Source organism: Pleurodeles waltl, chromosome 4_1, assembly GCF_031143425.1.
Source record: "Pleurodeles waltl isolate 20211129_DDA chromosome 4_1, aPleWal1.hap1.20221129, whole genome shotgun sequence".
NCBI classification, from domain to species: domain Eukaryota; kingdom Metazoa; phylum Chordata; class Amphibia; order Caudata; family Salamandridae; genus Pleurodeles; species Pleurodeles waltl.
Genome location: NC_090442.1, coordinates 424,460,072 through 424,483,188, shown reverse-complemented (window position 1 = coordinate 424,483,188; position 23,117 = coordinate 424,460,072). Strand labels below are relative to the sequence as shown.

The window sequence follows — 23,117 nt, the reverse complement described above, 5'->3', positions numbered from 1 at the left end:
GAAGAGCAGGGTGGCTCAGATTGGTTTACATGTCAAAGGGAAATCTCTGACTGCTTCAGAAATGCTCCGAGGATATGCAAGACCTTCCTGCAATAGCAGTCTAAAACACTACTAAAGTGAATCTGGATTGTGCCCAGAAGAGGAGATAAAAGGTGTATGCTGTAGAAGCAGGTCCTTTCCAAAAGTGCAGATCATATTTGAGACTAATATTGAGAAACTTATTTAGCTTTTGTGGGATATTTGCATCTCAATACATGTGTAGTGTTCGTACCATGTAAGCTTTTATTTGTAGCATGTAGTGCTGTCGATTCACATGCTCTGCGTACTCCTACAATGTAGTGTTGGGCTCCGACATATGCAACTTGTTTCTCTTCAAACATTGTTTTGGAGTCACAAGGTATTGTGGCTCCTCTCTGTGGCAATGCACTTGGTCATCAGGCCATTGTCTGATTGTTTTTTGACACTGGATGCCCATGTTAGTGGAGCTAGAAATAGTACATCATGCTGACCATGCATTGTAAGTGCAAAGAAAGAAAATATGAACAACATTTACAGCAAACAGTAGCATCTGAGACAACCAATAACTTCCCAGGACGTGGGTGGTTGCATGTGAATCCACAGCATTACATGCTAGGAATAGATGCTTACAGAGTCTGCAACAATACATTTGTAGGATATGTGGCGGACGATGCACATGCTCTGTATGGACTTTAATGCATTTTTCCCTCGCTAGTCACTGGATGATGCAAATGCATGAAACTAAGTTCTGAATATGGTCTGCCCAAACTGTTAGCAGCTAGGACATACACATAGTGTTGAAAAAGTGTGTGGAGTTGTCCATGTGGCTCTTCTGCAGATGTCAGAAATGGTGATATTACCAAGTAAAGCCATGGAAGCACCCTTTTCCCTAGTGGAGTGTGGTTTTGAAAGGTCTGGTAATGTCCTCCTTGCCTTGGTGTAACATGTTTGGATACACTGAACTACATTTCTTTTGATAGCTGCCTAGATACTGCCTGCCACTTCCTTGGTTTTGAGAAGGTAGCAAACAATTGCTGTGTTTTATGGAAAGATGTAGTTCATTCGTGCTCTTTATGCATCTAGCGTATAAACAGCTCTTTTGGCTACAGACTTTGGATTTGGAAAGAAAACTGGAAACTCAATACTTTGGTTCTGATGAAAATGTGGGTTGGTTTTAAGAACTACTCTTTTGTGTACCTGTAAGAAAAAAAAATCTCAGATAGCCACACAATCTGCCAAGAACCCTTGCAGTCTGAGTGATCAGAGGCATGTGAGGGATGTCATGGTTTGTTAGTTGCAGGCGTACTTTTACCCCCTACCCTTGGCTCCGTTGCCTTTATAGGCTCCTCTACTGTAGCCTCTATCACATTGCTGGTGACAGGCTTCTTGTTGCCTTTGGTAAGTTTGTCTTTGCTTTGAGATGGGGGCTTTGGCACTACCACTTCCTTGCTGCTTACGGAATGATCCATGGTGCTATAGCATGGTCTGTAACATCCACATAGCATCTCTGCTGTCTCAGTATCATTCTCAATGCGCACCATCAAATTTAATGTTAAGCAGGTTCTGCTGTACCCCAGGCCTGAAGCCTGAAATGTGCAGCCATGCATGTTGCTTTAGAGGACAGCTGAGGTTATACTCTGCTGAGGTTTTGGTCACATTTAGAGCACACCTAATGGCAGCATTAGATTTAACATTGCCGTCACCCACCAATTCCTCACATCTTTTTGTACTCTAAGAGATCTCATCCCAGGAGGCCCTGTAATACTGGGAGAATAACCCCACTGAATTGGCAATACGCCCGAAACTGGTATTCCCTCTGGTTTATATCTCCTCTTCACTCAAAGAGCAAGTACCCTTGCTTTTACTGGGTCTTTGAAGATCTCAGCAGCTTGTATGAGCATAGACTTTATCATAGGTAGGTATTAAACTAGCCTTTCAGTCTTGGATAAAGTCTATAAAAAAATAATCCTCAAGTGTCACATGCAGATCTACTTTATGATCTGCTTCTGACCGCTGGAAGAACCAATAGTAGTTAGTGGTGTAGTCAGGCAGGAATGGCTTAGTAAGTACAAGCTTTGGTCAGTGTCCAGTGGGACGACATCTTAGTCCTCCCAAGGGTTGTCAGGACTATGGGGATGGCACAGACTCCTTGTAGTCCTCTGGAGAAGTCTGGAGGAAAGTGAGAGTTTGGGCTCCCTATGTCTGACTGAGAGTGTGTGGACCCTGTGGGAGACAGTGGTGGTGATGAACGGATTGAAGAATGCTGTGGTGGCTGAGTCAGAAGGTAGTGGTGAAGGACTGATGCCTTGGAGGTTTTTTTTGGTGGCAACATGGTTGACTACTCCAACTCTAACCATCTCTTTGTAGAGCTGGTGAGTTTTCAGGGCATTTGTCATTTACTTTTGTCCTGACTTGCAATAACTTCAAGGATATGACCCTCCTGTTCCTCAGCAGTTATCTACAATAGTTTTTTCAATGCTGGCTTGCTTTTCAATGCAGATTTGTTGAATCCAGTGGTTCCTTTCACCTGTGCCTTGTCCTTTGGTGCCAGAGTTGCGGATTTCAACTCCCAAGGCTATATTAGCACCAAGTGGCTTTGGCCTTGGTCTGCAGTCTTCAGTATTAAAGGTTGCCATGCTTGGTCTTTAGGCTGCAAGCCCGATTAGGTTTGATGGTTTGCTCATCCTTTACTGGTGTAGACCAGAACCAACTGAATGTAGAGCACCAAGATGTACGTGTTGGTTAGCCACGGGCCTGCCCAACTGAAACCCCAAAGGGCATGGCTGACACCTCCAGCAGCTGTTTAGAACGTATTTGGGCCTGATGACCCTGGGTACCCACGGCCTTTATGCGGTCTGACTCTAGAAGGGGATCTGGTCAGAGAACTAAGTTGAGGGCGTTGACAAGCAACACCAAAACTGTTCTTCCTCACTCTTAATTTTGAGGTCAGATTCTCCTGAGGCGACATAATGCAGGCTGCATATACAAGCCGCTTCCCCCTCCTGTTCTCTCTTGGTGCTGACTGGTTCTTCCTCTCCTGAAAACTAGGCCTCAGCCACCTATTACATGTGGTGAAAGCCATCAATCCCTTTAGCACATCAGGCTTTTTCGACTTGAACTTCAAGCATGCTGGGCAATCTTTCATTGTGCTCAGGGAAGAGAAGTTACAGATCACCGACTTTGGCAACTTATCCTTTGAAGAGCAAAGTTGAGAACCATGGTATCTCTTCTTATGTTCCTTCCTCACCGACTTCAATGAATGAGGAGACAGACTTCAACCTAGGATTAGAATTATGATGACCCCTTTTCTCATGTCTTGCTCTAGCTATGAACAATTTTCCGTCCCTTTCCTTCACAGCCTTTGCATTCATCATTTGACAACTGGAACAAGCGCCTACCTCGTGCTCGGACCTCAAGCACCAAAGGCAGATGTCATGAGAGTCTGTAATAAACATCTTTCACTCAGTCCTTGCAAAGCTGAAATCCAGATTTTCTGGGTGGTGACATTCTGAAAAAAACATGTACTATGTAGGAAAAAAATTAATAAAAAAATATTACTTACGATTCTCAAGAGAGGTCCCGAAAACGTATGTGAAGGTGCAGAAAAACGTGAACTGAAATCAACATTTCAATGGGGGCTTCTTATAGTTCCAGTGGCATCATGCGGTACCGCACGCTGAGACATGTATATACTGACACCTCCGTAGACATGGGAGAGTTATTTAAAAGTGTTCACTACTAGCTGTAGCACGGAGATATTCAAAAGGAAAGGAAGCCGCATGTGGATGTGTGCCATCAGAAAGAAAAGAAGAAAGGCTCATCCAGTTTTGGAGATGTGGTGGTACCAAAATGTAAAGATAGGAGGAAACCAAGCTACCAAACAAGCTGCTGGTAGGCAGGCATTCTTCTGCTTCTTAGGAAAGCAGGGAAGATTCCTTTTCGATGGTTTCAATCAGGCTCAGTGCAATAGCCTGAAGAGTAGCAGTCATTGTTGGATTTCAACAAACTGCTTAGGTAATGTCCCTGTGAAAGGCAAGCTAAATTACATTTAGTGAGTATGGCTCAAACAATGTCAAGTGGTTTTTGGCTCTGGTGCCCAAGATACTGAATTAACCAAAGAGACAGTGAGGACAGAAGGCTGCATTAAAGGAAAAATAATAATATTCAGACTATCCCATACAGAACAGACTCCATCATACAAAGCACCTACAAGGATATGCAATGGAACTGAATGCAGAATTCTAGCCACGTGTCTGTTATTGCTTTTGTTTTATAACAGGTGGGGCAGAAAAGGGCTCCTTGCCAGGCTTTGAATGTTGGCTTGTTTGCGGAATGGTGAAATGTTCTGCAGTAGACAAGGGATATTTCTACAAAGCAACTACTTTATAACAGTGAAAGAGTCAATGCCCAAGGATGCTGTAGATGGGCATCTGGAACTCTACCTCTGGACAGGGGTCCTACTTATAGAAATCTGGAAGTCACCAAGGAGTGAGAAATTAAGAGTCTACTCAGAAATACAGCGATCCTTTCTCTGAAACGGTTCCCTTTATTGATGAAATTAAAGATTCTCAGGCCCTTAAAAATATCCTCAGTTTACAACACCGAGTATGAAGTATAGTGAGAGGATCCAAATTCAAGCCCACAGCATTTCTCTGTTCCTTTATCTGCTGCAAAATATCCTTAAGATCAGCAAACCAGTGCTCAAGTCACAAGTCTGGAAGAAGTCACTATAGTGTTTCTCTTGATGAATCAAGGAGCACTAGGTCAGTTTCCATTTTTGACAAAATGTGCACCAGATGGCATCTTTAAGCAACTGTACTATATTAATATAGTAATGCCAGGATAGCTTGTATGCTGGCATGTTATGGCAGCAACCACTGCCCACTGCTTGTATTCAGTATAGAGTGGGATGCCCAAGGATGTTTCATAAGATCAGAAACTCCGGGGAAGAATGCCCTCCAATGTTGTGTGCAATCTTATTTACGGGAGAACCAATAAAGGATGACTGAACCGTTACATTCAAACCATACGAATTAACAGGATACCGAACACTTCCCTAACCAAAATGTGAATTCGAGAATGTTTTCACTCAGCACAACTGCAGGTGTTCTGAGTGAAACATGAGCTTTGCTTTCATATGCATAACTGACAGCATAAAGGCACACACGTATTGAGATGCTCTAAACTAGCTTACTGAATGTGCTGTAACATGACCCTTAGAACAGCTGTGAGCCAGAAACATTGGCAGTCCACATCTGTGTTTACAAGCAAGGAATATCCAATCTTCAAATTAGGATATCCCTTTGAATTGAGCCAAATTCCATTCGGATAATCTGCAATCACAACTATACTGGTTCCTGTAGTCTTTTACCTCTGGCACTGCAAGGATATTCTAACATTTGATGTACGTTTCACACTCTGATGCCGACCTACTAAGTTAATGTGAAAAGAGGAGAGTTGTGTACTCAACTTGGGTAAATAAACCTATTAACTTAGTGAATTTGTATATATGAAGCCAAAAGATAACCGTTAACCCACAGAGAAAAAGCAGAATGTAAGCATTAATCAATTGGCCAAATGTAATATTCAACAGTACAGGTACAAGATAAAGCACTAGCATGCCGGAGCACGGAAGTTATCCCATGTTCTTTGCTCCTTGAGAACTATTAAGGGTGCTTGTTTCTAGAATGTGTGCCATTGTTTTTTAGTATCACCTATTGTGAAGCTGATTTTGCAAATTTTCAAAACAAACTGTCAAGGGCACGCCATATACAAGGAAACATCAGTACAATATATGCCATGGAATAAGCTTAAAAAAAAAAAAAAACTCGCAGGACAGGAAATCACATGCTGGTTGTTTCACTCCTGTAAGCAGCTCAGAATTGTCCAGAGTTGTTGGACATTTTGCAAAGAAAACTGCTGAATTACTGTATACATACTATAGAATTGTAACTTGCTTAGGTCTTTTTACTGGAATGAGGGATAACATTTATTGCTTTTTTCTACCGAGTGTGTATAATTTTACTGTGACCACTAAGACTCCTTAAGATAAAAACGCTGGTTCAGGCTTTTGCTCCATTTACACTGGAGAGTCTGGACCGCTGCTTTAAGCACACTGGTGGCACGTGTTGGGAAATAGTGAAAAGGTAACAAGATGAAGTAAAGAAACAGGTGTGCGTAGGGGTCCTGCGGGTATATTATCTTGGGAGAGTTTTTAATAAGCATCATATCCGTTACCTAAATTGCCATATGGAACAAAGGATGATAGAGGGGGGTTGAGTACACTACGCATCCAGGACATTTTGTCAAGAACCAGATTTATGTTGTGGGGGAAGCAGATAAATATTGTGTTGGTCCCTCTATTCTGGGCAAGTTTCCAAATCACTTATGAGAATCACACAGTTCTACCCGACAACACTTGTAGGAAGCTGGCTCTTAAATGTAGTGGACCAAAAAGAAGTACACTGTGTAAAGAGTCCAATCAAACCCCAGAGGAATTAGAGGCACAAATGGCACCCCAAATGCACTCTTTTGCTGAAGTGTGGGCAAGCAGTTGGGCATATCAGGATAGTGCTAAGAATGTATTGCACACACAAAGGCAGTAAGCAAGGCACTAAATAAAGACATCCAACATCAAAAATAACATACTTTTATATACATTGTGATACCAGGATCAACGGAATTGGGTCAGTTTTTTTTTTTTTTTTAGTTATGAATCTTTACACTTTTCAAAACTTGACAGTACAATTTTTGGAGCTGTAATGTTATCCTATGGGGGAAATGCATACACTGCATTTGAGTAGTTAGCAGCGAAATACAAGACCAACCTTCTGGTGTTAAGGTAAGTATGGGGTGCAAGGTCCAAGCAGCACCAACAGGTCACTTCAGGAGGCACTGGGGCATCTGGGTGCAAAGTTGCTTGCTTCAGGTGCCTAATGTTATCCTACAGGAAAGGAAAAGACACTACATACAGGCACTTCACGACCTACAGGACTGTTCTTCTGGAGTCACGATAAGTATGGGGGCCAAGGTCCAAGGCCAAACCAACAGTTCACCTCGGAGGTGGGCGGCTCTAGGGCGTCCGGGTGCAGAGGTATTACAGCACTGGGTGTCCCATTCACTTCAATGGAAATCGGTCTGGTCTGAAAGAAGCTGCAAGCAGGGATTGGGCTGGAACTCACCTTGGGCTTGAACCTTGAGATCCTCAAGTGTGTAGGGACACCGCTGGCCAACTTCTCCTTGGTCTGCGGGGCTTAGGTGCAGTGGTGTGTTTTGGCGTTGGGTTCTGGTGGAGGGGATACTTGCGGTTGTCGAGGGGCCTGCAGAAAAAGGCTGCAAGCGCTGTCGGGAGGTCCACAGTGGGCAAACTCGTGGGTTTTGTCTCTGGAGGGCGTGGGAACCACTGACTATTGACTCACTTCAGCTCTAGCTCGGTGGCTCAGGTACAGTGGGGATGTCTGGTATGGGTTTTTAGCGGCCCCAGATCCTCAAGTCTTCCTAGGTTGCCTGCAGGTGCAGGAAAGCAGCTCTTCTGCTCCAAGGAAAGGCTTCTTGGCGATTAGCAAAGCACTGGCACCCCCTCCCAGTTTCCTGGAGGCTGCAGAGGCAGGGCAGGGCAGTTGCTCCTCAAGGATTGGGTGCAGTAGGAAGACTGAACCCGAACCCAGCATCCTTCAGCACTTTTTAAATTCAAACTCTGTACTTTCAACTTGTCTAACACTCCAATAACTGATGTTCATATGTTACTGCTGATGAATAACTTGTGAAAATGATAATGTATGCTCAATCTTTATTATTTAAAAACAGCTCACAAGCAATACCTGCATATTCTGGATAGCAAATTGTGAGTGGGCTTCTTTTAATTTTCTCTTCAAATAGATCCTTTTTGTTCAGGAAAAGAATGATAGATGTGTCTGTGAACCACTTATTGTTGCAGATGCTGTCAAATAATTTCATGCTTTCATGCATCCGGTTCTGAAATTGAAATAAATACAATTAACAAATAAGTTGATAAGAAATTTTCCTAAGCGTGCATTGCAAAGAGATCAGAAAATAAATGATTCCCTTTACGCCATTTCATGTGGGTAAATACTTTAATTTAACTCTAATGAACAAGTTACTTACCTTCGGTAACAAATGGTGCTGGGGCCTGGTTGGCAGGGTCTCAGCACACTTTCAATCATCATTGACATCAACAAAAGGCAAAAAGTCAGGGGGTAACCATGCCAAGGAAGGCATTTTCTTACACAATGTCTCTCCCCCCCCCCCCCAAAAAAAAAACGAAAGAGGATGAGACTAACCTTTCCCAAGAGAGTCTTCATTTTCTAAGTGGAAGAACCAGGAAAGGCCATCAGCATTGACATGGGTAGCCCCAGGTCTCTGTTCCACTAAAAAGTCCATTCCCTGTAGGGATATGGACAACGTCAACAGTTCAGGGTTTTCTCCTTTCATTTGCATCAGCCATCTGAGAAGTCTGTGGTAAGTTTGAACGGTGAAGTGAGTACCAAACAGGTATGGTCTCAACTTCTTCAGGGACCAAAACACAGCAAAGGCCTCCCTCTCAATAGCACTCCAACGCTGCTCCCTGGGGAGTAACCTCCTGCTAATAAAAGAAACAGGCTGGTCAAGGCCACCATCATTTGTTTGGGACAAGACTGCTTCTATCCCATGCTCCGAGGCATCAGTCTGCACTATGAATTGCTTAGAATAATCTGGAGTTAAACTGGTGCTGTACACATAGCTTGCTTCAGGGTGTCATAGGACTTTTGACAGTCCACGGTCCAGTTCACTTTCTTGGGCATTTTCTTGAAGGTCGGTTCCGTGAGGGGTATCACTACTGATCCATTTCCCTTCACAAACCTCCTATAGTACCCAGTCAAGCCAAGGAATGCCGTGACTAGAGTCTGGGTTTTTGGAGCTACCCTGTCCAGAATAGTCTGGATCTTGGATTGGAGTGGCTGAACTTGGTCTCCGCCTACAAGGTGTCCCAAGTAAACCACAGTACCCTGCCCTATCTGACATTTAGATGCCTTGATATAGAGACCTGCTGCTTGCAGGGCATGCAAAACCTTCTTCAGGTGGACCAGGTGATCCTGCCAGTTGGAGCTAAAGACAGCAATATCATCAAGATAAGCTGCACTAAAGGACTCCAAGCCAGCAAGGACTTAATTCACCAACCTTTGGAAGGTGGCAGGGGAATTCTTTAAGCCAAAGGGCATCACAGTAAACTGGTAGTGCCCATCATGTGTAGAGAATGCTGTTCTCCTTTGCTACAGGTGCCATTTGTATTTGCCAGTACCCTGCTGTCAAGTCAAAGGTACTTATGTATTTGGCTGCACCTAATTTGTCTATGAGCTCATCTGCCCTTGGGATGGGGTGAGCATCTGTCTTGGTGACAGAGTTGAGCCCTCTGTAGTCCACACAAAACCTCATCTCTTTCTAGCCATCTTTGGTGTGAGGTTTGGGGACCAAGACCACTGGGCTAGCCCAGGAACTGTCACAGTGCTCAATCACTCCCAGCTCCAGCATCTTGTGGACTTCCACTTTGATGCTTTCCTTGACTTGGTCAGACTGTGTGAATATTTTATTCTGGACAGGCATACTGTCTCCACATCATGGGTACACAGGTGTGTCTGACCAGGGGTCAAAGAAAGGAGCTCAGCAAATTGCTGGAGGACTTGCCTGCAGTCAGCCTGCTGTTGGCCAGAGAGGGTGTCTGAATAGATCACTATCTACTGAGCCATCTTTAGGGTCAGTGGAGAGGAGATCAAGGAGAGGTTCCCTTCTCTGCTTCCTGGTCCTCATCTGTAACCATTAGGAAAATGTCACTTACCCAGTGTACATCTGTTCGTGGCATTAGTCGCTGCAGATTCACATTCTGTGCATAGTCCGCCGTCTGGTGTTGGGCTCGGAGTGTTACAAGTTGTTTTTCCTCGAAGAAGTCTTTTCGAGTCACGAGACCGAGGGACTCCTCCCACCTTGGTTCCATTGCACATGGGCGTCGACTCCATCTTAGATTGTTTTCCCCGCAGAGGGTGAGGTAGGAGTTGTGTATGCTAATAGTGCCCATGCAATGGAATAAATACGTATGTACAAAATGAAGGTTTAATGTAATATATTTACAAATGTACAAATGTTGAAGATCTACTTCTAAACGGCTACAAGCTCCCGGGGAGGCGGGTGGGCGCATGTGAATCTGCAGCGACTAATGCCACGAACAGATGTACACTGGGTAAGTGACATTTTCTGTTCGGTGGCATGTGTAGCTGCAGATACACATGCTGTGCATAGGCTAGTAAGCAGTTATCTCCCCAAAAGCGGTGGTTCAGCCTGTAGGAGTGGAAGTAGTTTGAAATAAAGTTCTTAGTACAGCTTGACCTACTGTGGCTTGTTGTGCAGATAACACATCTACACAGTAGTGCTTAGTAAATGTATGAGGCGTAGACCATGTTGCTGCCTTACATATTTCGTTCATTGGAATATTTCCTAGAAAGGCCATGGTAGCACCTTTCTTTCTGGTTGAGTGTGCCTTTGGTGTAATAGGCAGCTCTCTCTTTGCTTTAAGATAGCAGGTTTGGATGCACCTAACTATCCATCTAGCAATACCTTGTTTTGAAATTGGATTTCCTGTATGAGGTTTTTGAAAGGCAATAAATAGTTGTTTTGTCTTTCTAATTAGTTTTGTTCTGTCAATGTAGTACATTAGTGCTCTCTTGATGTCTAATGTATGTAGTGCTCTTTCAGCTAATGAATCTGGCTGTGGGAAGAACACTGGTAATTCTACTGTTTGATTTAAGTGGAACCGTGAGATAACCTTTGGTAAGAATTTTGGATGTGTTCTTAGAACTACCTTATTCTTGTGTATTTGAATAAATGGTTCTTGTATGGTAAATGCTTGAATTTCACTTACTCTTCTTAGCGATGTGATGGCAATGAGAAATGCAACTTTCCACGTTAAGTATTGCATTTCACAAGAATGCATGGGTTCGAAAGGTGGGCCCATGAGCCTTGTTAAGACAATGTTGAGGTTCCATGAAGGAACAGGTGGTGTCCTTGGTGGTATAATTCTCTTTAGGCCTTCCATAAACGCTTTAATGACAGGTATTCTAAATAGGGAAGTTGAATGAGTAATCTGCAGGTACGCAGATATTGCTGCGAGATGTATCTTTATGGAAGAGAAAGCTAGATTTGATTTTTGCAAATGTAGTAAATATCCTACTACATCTTTTGGAGATGCATGCAATGGTTGAATTTGATTATTATGGCAGTAACAAACAAATCTTTTCCATTTACTTGCATAGCAGTGTCTAGTGGATGGTTTTCTAGCTTGTTTTATGACCTCCATACATTCTTGTGTGAGGTCTAAGTGTCCAAATTCTAGGATTTCAGGAGCCAAATTGCTAGATTCAGCGATGCTGGGTTTGGATGCCTGATCTGTTGTTTGTGTTGTGTTAACAGATCTGGTCTGTTGGGTAGTTTGACATGAGGTACTACTGACAGGTCTAGTAGTGTCGTATACCAAGGTTGTCTTGCCCATGTTGGTGCTATTAGTATGAGTTTGAGTTTGTTTTGACTCAATCTGTTTACTAGATATGGAAGGAGAGGGAGAGGGGGAAAAGCATACGCAAATATCCCTGACCAATTCATCCATAGAGCATTGCCTTGGGATTGCTGGTGTAGGTACCTGGATGCGAAGTTTTGGCATTTTGCGTTTTCTTTTGTTGCAAATAGATCTATTTGAGGTGTTCCCCAAATTTGAAAGTAAGTGTTCAGTATTTGGGGGTGAATTTCCCATTCGTGGATTTGTTGGTGATCCCGAGAGAGATTGTCTGCTAGCTGGTTCTGGATTCCTGGAATAAATTGTGCTATTAGGCGAATGTGGTTGTGAATTGCCCAATGCCATATTTTTTGTGTTAGGAGACAACTGTGTCGAGTGTGTCCCCCCCGGTTTGTTTAAATAATACATTGTCGTCATGTTGTCTGTTTTGACAAGAATGTATTTGTGGGTTATCATGGGTTGGAATGCTTTCAACGCTAGAAATACTGCTAGTAGTTCTAGGTGATTTATATGAAACTTTCTTTGATGTACGTCCCATTGTCCTTGGATGCTGTGTTGATTGAGGTGTGCTCCCCACCCTGTCATGGAAGCATCCGTTGTTATAACGTATGTTGGCACTGGGTCTTGGAAAGGCCGCCCTTTGTTTAAATTTGTACTGTTCCACCATAGAAGCGAGATGTATGTTTGGCGGTCTATCAACACCAGATCTAGAAGTTGACCCTGTGCATGTGACCATTGTGATGCTAGGCACTGTTGTAAGGGCCGCATGTGCAATCTTGCGTTTGGGACAATGGCTATGCATGAGGACATCATGCCTAGGAGTTTTAATACCATCTTTGCATGTATCTTTTGTGTTGGATACATGGCCTGTATCACTTTGTGAAATGTTTGAACCCTTTGAGGACTTGGAGTGGCTATCCCTTCTGTTGTGTTGATTGTCGCTCCCAAGTATTGCTGTGTTTGACACGGCAAAAGGTGTGACTTTGCATAGTTGATGGAGAAACCCAGCTTGTAAAGGGTTTGTATAACATAATTTGTGTGATGTGAACACTTTGTTAGCGTGTTGGTCTTGATTAACCAGTCGTCTAAGTAAGGGAACACGTGTATTTGCTGCCTCCTGATATGTGCAGCTACTAATGCTAGACATTTTGTAAAGACTCTTGGCGCAGTTGTTATTCCGAATGGCAACACTTTGAATTGGTAATGTATTCCCTTGAATACGAACCTTAGGTATTTCCTGTGCAAGGGATGTATCGGTATATGGAAATACGCGTCCTTTAGATCTAATGTTGTCATGTAGTCCTGCTGTTTGAGCAATGGGATTACGTCTTGTAACGTGACCATGTGAAAGTGGTCCGATTTGATGTAGGGGTTTAGTGTTCTGAGATCTAGTATTGGTCTTAGAGTTTTGTCCTTTTTTGGTATTAGAAAGTACAGTGAGTAAACTCCTGTGTTCTTTTGTGGAATTGGTACTAATTCTATTGCGTCTTTTTGCAGTAATGCTTGAACTTCTAGTCCTAGAAGGTCTATATGCTGTTTTGACATTGTGTGTTTTCGGTGGGACGTGTGGAGGGAGTTGGAGAAACTCTATGCAATAACCATGTTGGATAATTGCTAAGACCCAAGTGTCTGTTGTTATTTCCTCCCAAGATTTGTAGAACTGGCTTAGTCTTCCCCCCACTGGTGTTGTGTGAAGGGGTTGTGTGACCTGTGAGTCACTGTTTATTTTGAGGGGGTTTTGGGACCTTGAAATTTTCCCCGGTTTCTTGGGAATTGGCCCCCTCTGTATTGTCCCCGAAAGCCTCCCCTTTGATATTGTCCCTGGTAAGTAGGTGGTCTTGTTTGTGAGGTGCTGGCGTTTGTGGGTTGTCCTCGAAACCCTCCCCTAAAAGTTGTTTTACGAAATGTGCCAAATGTGCCTCTGCCCTGCGGGGAGTAGAGTGCGCCCATGGCTTTGGCTGTGTCTGTGTCTGTGTCTTTTTTTAATTTTTCAATTGCAGTGTCCACCTCCGGCCCAAACAATTGCTGTTCATTAAACGGCATATTGAGCACAGCCTGTTGTATTTCAGGTTTGAAGCCAGATGTGCGCAGCCATGCGTGCCTCCTTATTGTGACTGCAGTATTTATTGTTCTTGCAGCTGTATCCGCTGCATCCATGGCAGATCGTATCTGGTTGTTTGAGATACTTTGCCCCTCTTCCACCACCTGTTGCGCTCGTTTTTGGAACTCTTTGGGGAGATGTTCGATGAAATGTTGCATCTCATCCCAATGAGCCCTGTCGTATCTCGCTAGGAGTGCTTGCGAGTTGGCGATGCGCCACTGATTTGCCGCTTGTGCTGCAACCCTTTTTCCCGCTGCATCAAATTTGCGGCTCTCCTTGTCCGGAGGTGGTGGGTCGCCTGATGTATGCGAGTTGGCTCTCTTACGAGCTGCCCCCACAACTACTGAGTCCGGTGTCAGTTGTGATGTGATAAAAGCAGGGTCTGTGGGCGGTGCCTTGTATTTTTTCTCCACCCTTGGAGTTATGGCTCTGCTTTTAACTGGCTCCTGAAATATCTGTTTCGAGTGTCTTAGCATTCCTGGGAGCATGGGAAGGCTTTGATAATGGCTATGGGGGGAAAGATAGGGTGTTAAAAAGGAAGTCATCCTCAATAAGCTCCAAATGTAGCGATACATTATGGAATTCGGCTGCCCTAGCTACCACCTGTGCATATGATGTACTGTCCTCAGGTGGTGACGGTTTAGTTGGGTACGACTCTGGGCTATTGTCCGATACTGGAGCATCGTAGAGGTCCCATGCATCCGGATCATCCTGGCTCATTTTGGTATGAGCTGGTGAGTGTGTTAATGGTGGAGTTTGTGCCGGTGATGCATGAGTTGATGGTGGTGGTGAGGGTGGTGGAGTTACCTTCTTTACCACTTTTGCTTGTGGTTGCTTGTCTCCTTGCTGGAAGTCAAGTTTCCTTTTTCTTTTGATTGGGGGAAGAGTGTTGATCTTCCCTGTATCCTTTTGAATAAAGATCCGCTTTTGCGTGTGATCTGGCTCTATTGTTTGTAATTCCTCCTCAAATCTATGTCTTTTTAGTTGAGAGGACATTCCTTGTTCCTCTGAGTAGGAACCAGTTTTCGGTTCGGTTGCCGGGTGTTTCGGCACCGAAACCGTGTCTTTGGATTTTCTCGGCTCCGACAAGATCTTTTTCGGTATCGTTCCGTCTCGGTGCCGACCAACTTCGGTGCCACTGTCTCGACCCTTTTCTGCACCACTCTGTCGGTCCCGAGATTGCTGCGTGCCTGTGTCTCGACCCGAGTCGGACGACTTAGACACCAGCTCGCCCTTTTTCGGTGCCGATGGACGGTCACCTACTTTCCGGGTTAAGCCATGGCCTGTTGGCGGTGGCGTCCCCTGGGCTTTGTCAGTCTTTTCATGTGTTTTTTGTTTCAACGTCTTACTCACGGTTGGTTGATCTTCGACGTCGAATTCTTCGGAATCCGACTCGTGGATGGAGAAAGTTTCTTCTTCCTCCTCCTCGAACTGTTGTTGTCCTGTCGGCGTGGACGCCATCTGCAACCTCCTGGCTCTTCGGTCTCTGAGCGTTTTTCTCGACCGAAACGCACGACAGGCTTCGCACGTATCCTCCTTGTGCTCGGGGGACAGGCACAAGTTACAGACCAAATGTTGATCAGTATACGGATACTTATTGTGGCATTTAGGACAGAATCGGAAAGGGGTCCGTTGCATCAGTCTCGATGTTGCATGCGGTCGGGCCGACCAGGCCCAGACAGGGGTCGAAATTACCCCGAAGGGTCACCGGAGCTCTTCAAGGTTCGGTGTCGATTTGTTCTAACTACCGAACGAAACAATACCGACGAATTTTTCCGAGATCCTGACTAACTTTCCGACCCGAAACACGGAGGGAAAAGGAACACGTCCGAACCCGATGGCGAAAAAAAAAAAAAAAACAATCTAAGATGGAGTCAACGCCCATGCGCAATGGAACCAAGGTGGGAGGAGTCCCTCGGTCTCGTGACTCGAAAAGACTTCTTCGAGGAAAAACAACTTGTAACACTCCGAGCCCAACACCAGACGGCAGACTATGCACAGCATGTGTATCTGCAGCTACACATGCCACCGAACACATGTTTACATCTGCCCCGTCATGAGAGTTTGAGGCAGTTCACATGGATCACCCTCTTGGGGGTCCTGCTAGTGCCTAGGTCCACCAGACAGGTGATCTGACTTTCTCAAGAACTGGGTAAGGGTCACTCTATCTGTCCTGAAATGCCATGAGAGCCACAGGCTCCAAACCCCATACTTTCCGCCCTGGCTGAAACTCAACCATAGCAGCCTTTTGGTCATACCACAACTTCTGGGGTTGTTGGCTGGCCTCAAGGTTTTTGCTTGACTTTTCCATGTACTCTGCCATCCTTGAACGTAGGCCTAGTACATAGTCCAGCACATCATGTTTAGGCTCATGGAGAGGTCTCTCCCAGCCTTCTTTTACAAGTGGCAGTGGTCCCCTAACAGGATGGCCAAACAGAAGCTCGAAGGGGGAAAACCCTGACTCCCTTCTGTGGCACCTATGTAGGCGACAAGCAGGCATAACAAGAGGACATCCCATCTCCTTTTGAGTTTTTCAAGGAGCCCCATGATCATGCCCTTCAATGTCTTGTTAAATCTCTACACAGGACCATTAGTTTGTGAATGCACATTCATTCCACATGTGCTTTAGATAAGCTAACATGAAGTTGGTAACTCTGTCAGAAACAACCTCCTTAGGAAATCCCATGCTGGTAAAAATACCAATGAGTGCTTTTGCTATTGCAGGGCAGTAGTGGAACTAAGGGGGAATTGCCTCAGGGTACCTGGTAGCATGATCCACTACTACCAGGATTTACTGGTTCCCGGATGCTGTGGGAGGTTCAAGTGGACCCACTATGTCTTTGGATGGCCACCTGTCTTGACAGGTGACACAGGAGGTGCAAAACTCCTTTACCTTCTGGGACATATTGGGCCAATAGAAATAATTAACTAATCTCTCCCATGTCTTGGTTTGTCCCAAATCCCCAGCAATGGGAATGCCGTGGGCTAAGGTCAGAATGAACTCCCTAAACTCCTGAGGCACTACCACTGTCCTAGTGGCACCAGGTTTTGGATCTCTTGCCTCAGTGTAAAGGAGCCAATCTTCCCAATAGACCCTGTGGGTTTCACCGACAGTTCATTTTTCTTGCTCAGCTGTTTGCTGTCTTAGGCCTTCAAGAGTGGGACAAGTTTCTTGCCCCTTACACAGCTGTTCCCTTGAGGGTCCCCTTGGGCCCATGAGCTCAACCTGGTAAGGCTCCAGCTCCATGGACTCCGTTCCCTCGGGGGATAGAACATCTTCTGGGAAGAGAGGTTCTGTTTCTTTTGCTGTGTTGAAGCTGGTTCCCCAGTCTTCTTTCCTTTTCTCTTGGAAGGTTGGGCCATTATTCCAGACTCCAACACTTCTTTTTCACCCTGAGCCCTGCTCTGTGCCCTTATCTTGACACACACCAGTTCAGGGATACCTAGCAAGGCTGCATGGGTCTTGAGCTCTACCTCAGCCCATGCCGAGTACTCCAGATCATTCCCTAGCAGACATTTGACTGGAATTGCAGAGGAGACTATCACCTGTTTCAGGCCAGTGACCCCTCCCCATTCTAAAGTTACCATTGCCATGGGATGGACTTTAATTTGATTGTCAGCATTAGTGACTGGATATGTCTGTCCAGCCAGGTACTGTCCTGGGGAAACCAGTTTGTCATCATTGTGACACTGGCACCTGTATCCCTCAGGGCTTCTACTCTAGTCCCATTCCTTAAGAGCTGCTGCCTGTATTTTTGCATGTCAGACGGCCAGGCAGCAAGTGCGGCTAATTCCACCCCTCCCTCAGACTAATGTAGCTTCAGTGTGAACCCAGATTTCCTCTGTTGATCCCACCTGGAGACTGGCTATTCCAGTGCTAACTGGAAGAGTACTTGTTGTGGGACTTTTCTTGGGACAGGCCTTGTCTCCAGTTTGGTGTCCATGCTGACTACAGATTCGACACCAGGCCTTCTTGGGATCAAAGTTTTTACCCTTATACCCATTTGAGGATTGTGAAGAGGCTCAGGGCCCACCCTCCTGAGCAGGTTTATGGGGCCCTGTAGAAGACTCTTTACTTTTTTCCTTGTATGTCTCACTCTTCCCCTGGGAAGGCTTTGTGAACCCCCCCCCCCTTCTTTTGGTCACCCCTGTGGAAGTCTTGATCACCCTAGTCTTGACCCAATGGTCTGCCTTCTTTCCCAATTCTTGGGGAGAAATTCGACCTAGGTCTACCAGATGTTGATGCAGTTTGTCATGGAAACAATTACTTAACAGATGTTCTTTCATAAACAAGTTATACAGCCCATCATAATCATTTACACCATTGCCAGTTATCCAACCATCCAGTGTTTTCAATGAGTAGTCTACAAAATCAACCCAGGTCTGGCTTGAGGATTTTTTGAGCCCCCCCCCCGAACCTAATCCTGTACTCCTCAGTTGAGAATCCAAAGCCCTCAATCAGGGTAGCCTTCATGAGGTCATAGGATTCTGCATCTTTACCAAAGAGTGTGAGGAGTCTATCCCTACACTTTCCAGTGAATATTTCCCAAAGGAGAGCACCCCAGTGAGATCTGTTTACTTTCTAGTTGCACAAGCCCTCCCAAAAGCTGTGAACCATTTGGTGACAATATCACCATCTTCATATTTTGTTACAATCCCTTTAGGGATTTTTAGGATATCAGTATTTTCTCTGACCTTAGTTATGTTGCTGCCACCATTGATGGGAGCTAAACCCATCTTTCCCTTTCTATGGCTAGGAGTTGCTGCTCCAAAGCCAATCTTTTGGCCATCCTGGCTAACAGGAGGCCATCTTCATTGAGGCTGCCCTCAATGCTTCCAAACTTACTGTGAAAGAACCAGTTTCTCTGACTATGATTTGTGGAGTCATGGTTTGAGGAACCCTGTTCTCCCTGGTTAAGACAGTGAACAGGAGGATGATTTCTCCCACCCTAACTTCCCCATCTGAGGAATTATCCTCAGAGGGGTGGTCCCTTGTGCACTCTGCCAAAAGCTCCTGGAGCTTTACTTTGGTAGGGTTGGACCCAGTTTTTATCTTTTTGATTTTACAGAGACCTTATCTCTGACATCCCTAGATGCATTTAAGGGGTGAGGTTAAGTTCCATCACCATCTCATCTATTTTAGACATTATCACTCTAAAAGTTGGGATTACTTGTAAAGAATCTAAAAACTACTTCTAGAACTTAAATCCAAACTTTTAAAGTAAAAAAGAAATGCTAACAGGGACTTACACAAGGCCCTAGCAGGACTTAAAAATTTAGAAAAATAGTTCAAATTGCAAAAATCAGTTCCTAATGACAATTTTTGGAATGTATTTGTGAGATCAGGTATTGGTTGAGTAGTCCAGCAAATGCAAAGTCTTAGACCCCCACTGGTGATCCACCAATGTAGGAAGTTGGCTCTGTATATACTATCTCAAAGTGAGAGATAGTGTGCAGAGTCCAAGGGTTCCCCTTCGAAGTTGATAGTGGCAAAGTTAGATAATTTGAATGCTCTATTTTGTGGTAGTGGTCGAGCAGTAGGCTTATCAGAGGATATTGTTAAGCATTTGTTGTACCCACACAGGCAGTAAGAAAACAAGTTACTTACCTGTAACTACAGTTATCCAGTATTGATATAGTTCATAAATTCACATACTTTAATCATCCCTGAAGTGGGAGTCCCAAGATACATGCAAAGCAATAAGCACACAAAAAAAATCCCATAGGCTATAATTCTAATCAAATGACTTCTAGCCTATCCTTGTCCTTTTGTGAAAAGACCCAAACTTGGCTCCAGCACCCTCTAGAATACTCGCCAGAGAGGCTCCTTCCCTCAGATTTTCTAGCACAAGAGTGAGGACTATGTCCTGAGAAGGAAATGCGAGCCTCTAAGGAGAGGAGGGTGGGTTGCATGTAAATTTATGAAAGATATCAATACTGGATAACTGTAGTTACAGTTAAGTAACTTGTTTTCTAATGCAGTATTCGATCTTTCATAAATTCACATGCTTGAATCTGAATAGCCAGCAGTACTCCTAATAAACGTTATGCCCGCAGTGGATGGTGGGTGCGAGCACTAATCCTTTTAGTTATAGTACTAAATACCGTATCTATAAATCTCCCTCTACACGTATAGAACAAACATATCAATCAAAATTGCATAGCAATTATAGATTATTGCATATAGAATTAGGTATACACATTAAAGGAAAGATCTCATCTTTATCAAATAGAGGACGTAGGACCGCATGTCTAACAAGGGAAGCAGTTCTTTGTGACTATTCCAAACAGTAGTGCTGCGCAAAAGAATGCGTAGTCTTCCACATTGCAGCCTGGCATATCTTACCCAAGGCAATACCTTGAAACAAAGCAGCCGATGTGGAGACTGCTCTTTTGGAGTGCGCTCTCTGGCGCTTAGTCAATGGTTTTCCCACTTGTGTGGCAAAACTGAATGGTGGATGCAATCCACCGAGCTATTGTAGCCTTAGTGCTCCTGTCCCTTGCCGTCCTTGAGCATATGAGACTAGCAGCTGGTCTGTGTTCCGGAGCTGCTTAGTACACTGAAGGTAAAATTTCAAGCATCTCTTGATGTCTAGTGAGTCTAGTCTTTTCTGCTATTGTTAAAGGATTCGGGAAAAGGTTCTTAATATTACTAGCTCGTTCAAATGAAAGGATGAAGGCACCTTAGGAATGTATCTCGGGCCGTTCTCAGAAGAACAAAGTAGTCTGAAAACATAAAGGTTCCTTAGTGGTAAAGGCCTGTATATCGCCGACTCTTTTCTTGGATGTAAGAGCAAGTAGAGTTGCCACCTTTCATGTGATGTATTTCAGCTCCGCGCCGAACGGGGCTTTCATTAATTGAGACAGAACTATATTTAGATGCCACTGGGGTGGGGGTGGACGCACCGGTGGAAAAGTACGAAACAGGCCCTTTATGAACTGTTTGATAAGTCTGGATGAGCCAAGTGAGGGCATATCCACCGAGCGTCTTTAAGAAGATGTAGGAGCCAAATGGATCTTAACAGATGCATGACATAGCCCAGCCTTTGAAAGGGTAAGTAGGTAGGAGAGAATTTGTACGGCCCAATCTTTAATGGATGGAAATTGTTCTGAAGGCACCAGACAAAACCTCTTCCATTTGAGTCTGTAAGTCCTATTAGTACTGTCAGCTCATGCCCTGGACAAAATCAGTTTGCATTCCTCATCAATGTTTATACCCTGGAACTCATGAGCCATGCGTGCAATTGCAGAGATGCTGGATCTGGATGAAGAATCTGACTTCGTGAGAAGGTCGTGCGTGCAGGGAAGACGTAAGGGATTGGTCACCAACAGGAGCAGGAGCAGGAGGTTCGTGTACCAATACTGTCTGGGCCACTTGGGTACTATGAGTATGATCTTGGAACCCTCTGACTTCATCTTCCTCAGAAGCCTGGGAATTAATGGGATGGGGAGGGGGAAGCATATGTAAAGATCCCGGACCATCTCATCGAAAGAGCATTCCCCCACGACCCCGGGAGTCGGTGTAGACTGGCGTAAAATTGGTATTTGGCGCTCTGATTGGTGGCAAATAGATCCCGGGTTGGCCGTCCCCAGCATAGAAAGATGCTGTCCAGGTCCTTCTGGTCCAGTTCCCATTTGTGGCAGTTGTCGTCCGTCCTGCTGAGAGAGTCCGCTAGGGCATTGTTGACACCTGGAAGGTGCTCCACTCTCAGGCAAATCTTGTGCAGCGTGAGCCAGTCTGAGAGATTGAGCTTCTCTTGAGAGGGACAGAGATCTTGTTCCTCCCTGCTTGTTGATCTAGAACATGCTTGTTGTGTTGTCTGTACGGACCAACACAGATGAACCTGCAATCCGTGGAAGGAATGCCTTGAGCGAGAGAAAAATTGCTTTCAACTCCAACAGATTTATGTGCATTCTTCTCTGCGCATCAGACCATCTCCCTTGAATGCACATGTCCTGAAGATACCCAACCCTCCAATGAAGTGTCCGTTGTGATAATGAAGTCTGTCATTGGAATAAGAAAGGTCAACCCTTGAGAAAGATGGTTGGTTCGAGACCACCACTGCAAAGTCTCTACTATTCTTGGTGTAATATTTATTAAATCCTCAAAGGATCCTTGGGATTGGGTCCATTGTAGCTGTAACTCCTCTTGCAGGAGTCTCATTTTCAACCTCACCAGGTGGACTAGGATGATAGATAAGGAGATCATGCCTAGAAGCGACGAACACTCGTACTGAAACAGACTTTCTTCTTGAGATCCTGATAGCCACGTTTGTTAGCTTCTGCTGCCGTGCCTTTGTGAGATACGCTTTGTTCTTGATGGTGTAGAGTTCTGCACCCAAAAAGACTATCCTGCGTGTGGGAAGAGTGACTGATTTTTGGAAGTTTACTGTTTGACCTAGGTTTTGGAATAGTTCTAGGCAGACGTTGGTAGCCTTGGACGCCAGCTGCGATGTAGGGGCTTTTATCAGCCAGTCATCCAGGTATGGGAAGAACTGAAAACCCCTGTTGCAGAGAAAGTCTAGTGGGGCGAGACATTTCGTGAAGATTAGTGTCGCTGACCAAGCCGAATGGGAGGACCTTGAATTGATAATGGGCACCAGCCACAGTGAAGCGGAGATATTTGCAATGCTTTACATGTATTGGTATGTGGAAATAAGCATCCTGGAGATCCATCGTTGGCATGTAATCTCCAGGGGTCAAAAGGTGCAGGATATCCGACAGTGTGATCATACGAAAGGATTGAGGTCTAGGATTGGCCTCCATTCCCCTGACCTCTTCCTTATTAGAAAGAACCAGGAATAGAATCCGAGCCCTCTGTGTTGCACCGGAACCTCTTCTATCGCTCCCTTGGCGAGCATTAGGAAAACCTCTTGCTGAAGCAAGCGAAGATGAAGTGGTTTGGATTTTCCTAGCAGAGGGTGTTTTTTTTGTATAAATTCCAGCATATGATGTCGAGTCACTATATCCAGCACCCATTTGTCCGATGTTATGCTTTTCCAATTCTGAAGGTAATTGGAGATGTTCGCTCCCACCTGATGGCGAAGCTAATACTGTGGAAGAGTAGCCGGTGCCAGACAAGAATCATTGCTTGCAAGGTTGATCTCGGGCTTGGGAACTCTGTTTTCTCCTCCCACCTTGTCTAATGTAGGAAGCTGTGGATGTTGCCTAAAATGCTGCTGATAGGCTGGTCTACATAGAGGCTATTGATATTGCCTATAATAGGAGCCTCGAAATGTTGAAAAATCCCTACCTCTTGCTCCCCGAAAGGGCTGCTTTCTGTACTGCAAAGTACCCAGGGACCGAGCAGTGTCCGTGTTAGCCTTGATGGCCTTTAATGCGTCATCTACATGCTTGCCGAAGAGATTCTCCGTCGTACGGCATATCTAGAATTCTGGACTGTATCGCTAGTCTGAAAGAGGTTGCTTTTAATCAACCTTG

The 23,117-nt window shown here is 44.8% G+C and overlaps 1 protein-coding gene across 1 annotated transcript in view; it reads right to left on the bottom strand.

Annotated features, from left to right (window-relative positions):
• GNAI1 (G protein subunit alpha i1) overlaps nucleotides 1–23,117 on the bottom strand; it is a 203,375-nt gene that overhangs the window by 34,553 nt on the left and 145,705 nt on the right. The window contains exon 7 of the mRNA XM_069228677.1: nucleotides 7,839–7,992. Within this exon, the coding sequence (XP_069084778.1) occupies nucleotides 7,839–7,992 (154 nt within the window). The remainder of the gene's footprint in view (nucleotides 1–7,838; nucleotides 7,993–23,117) is intronic.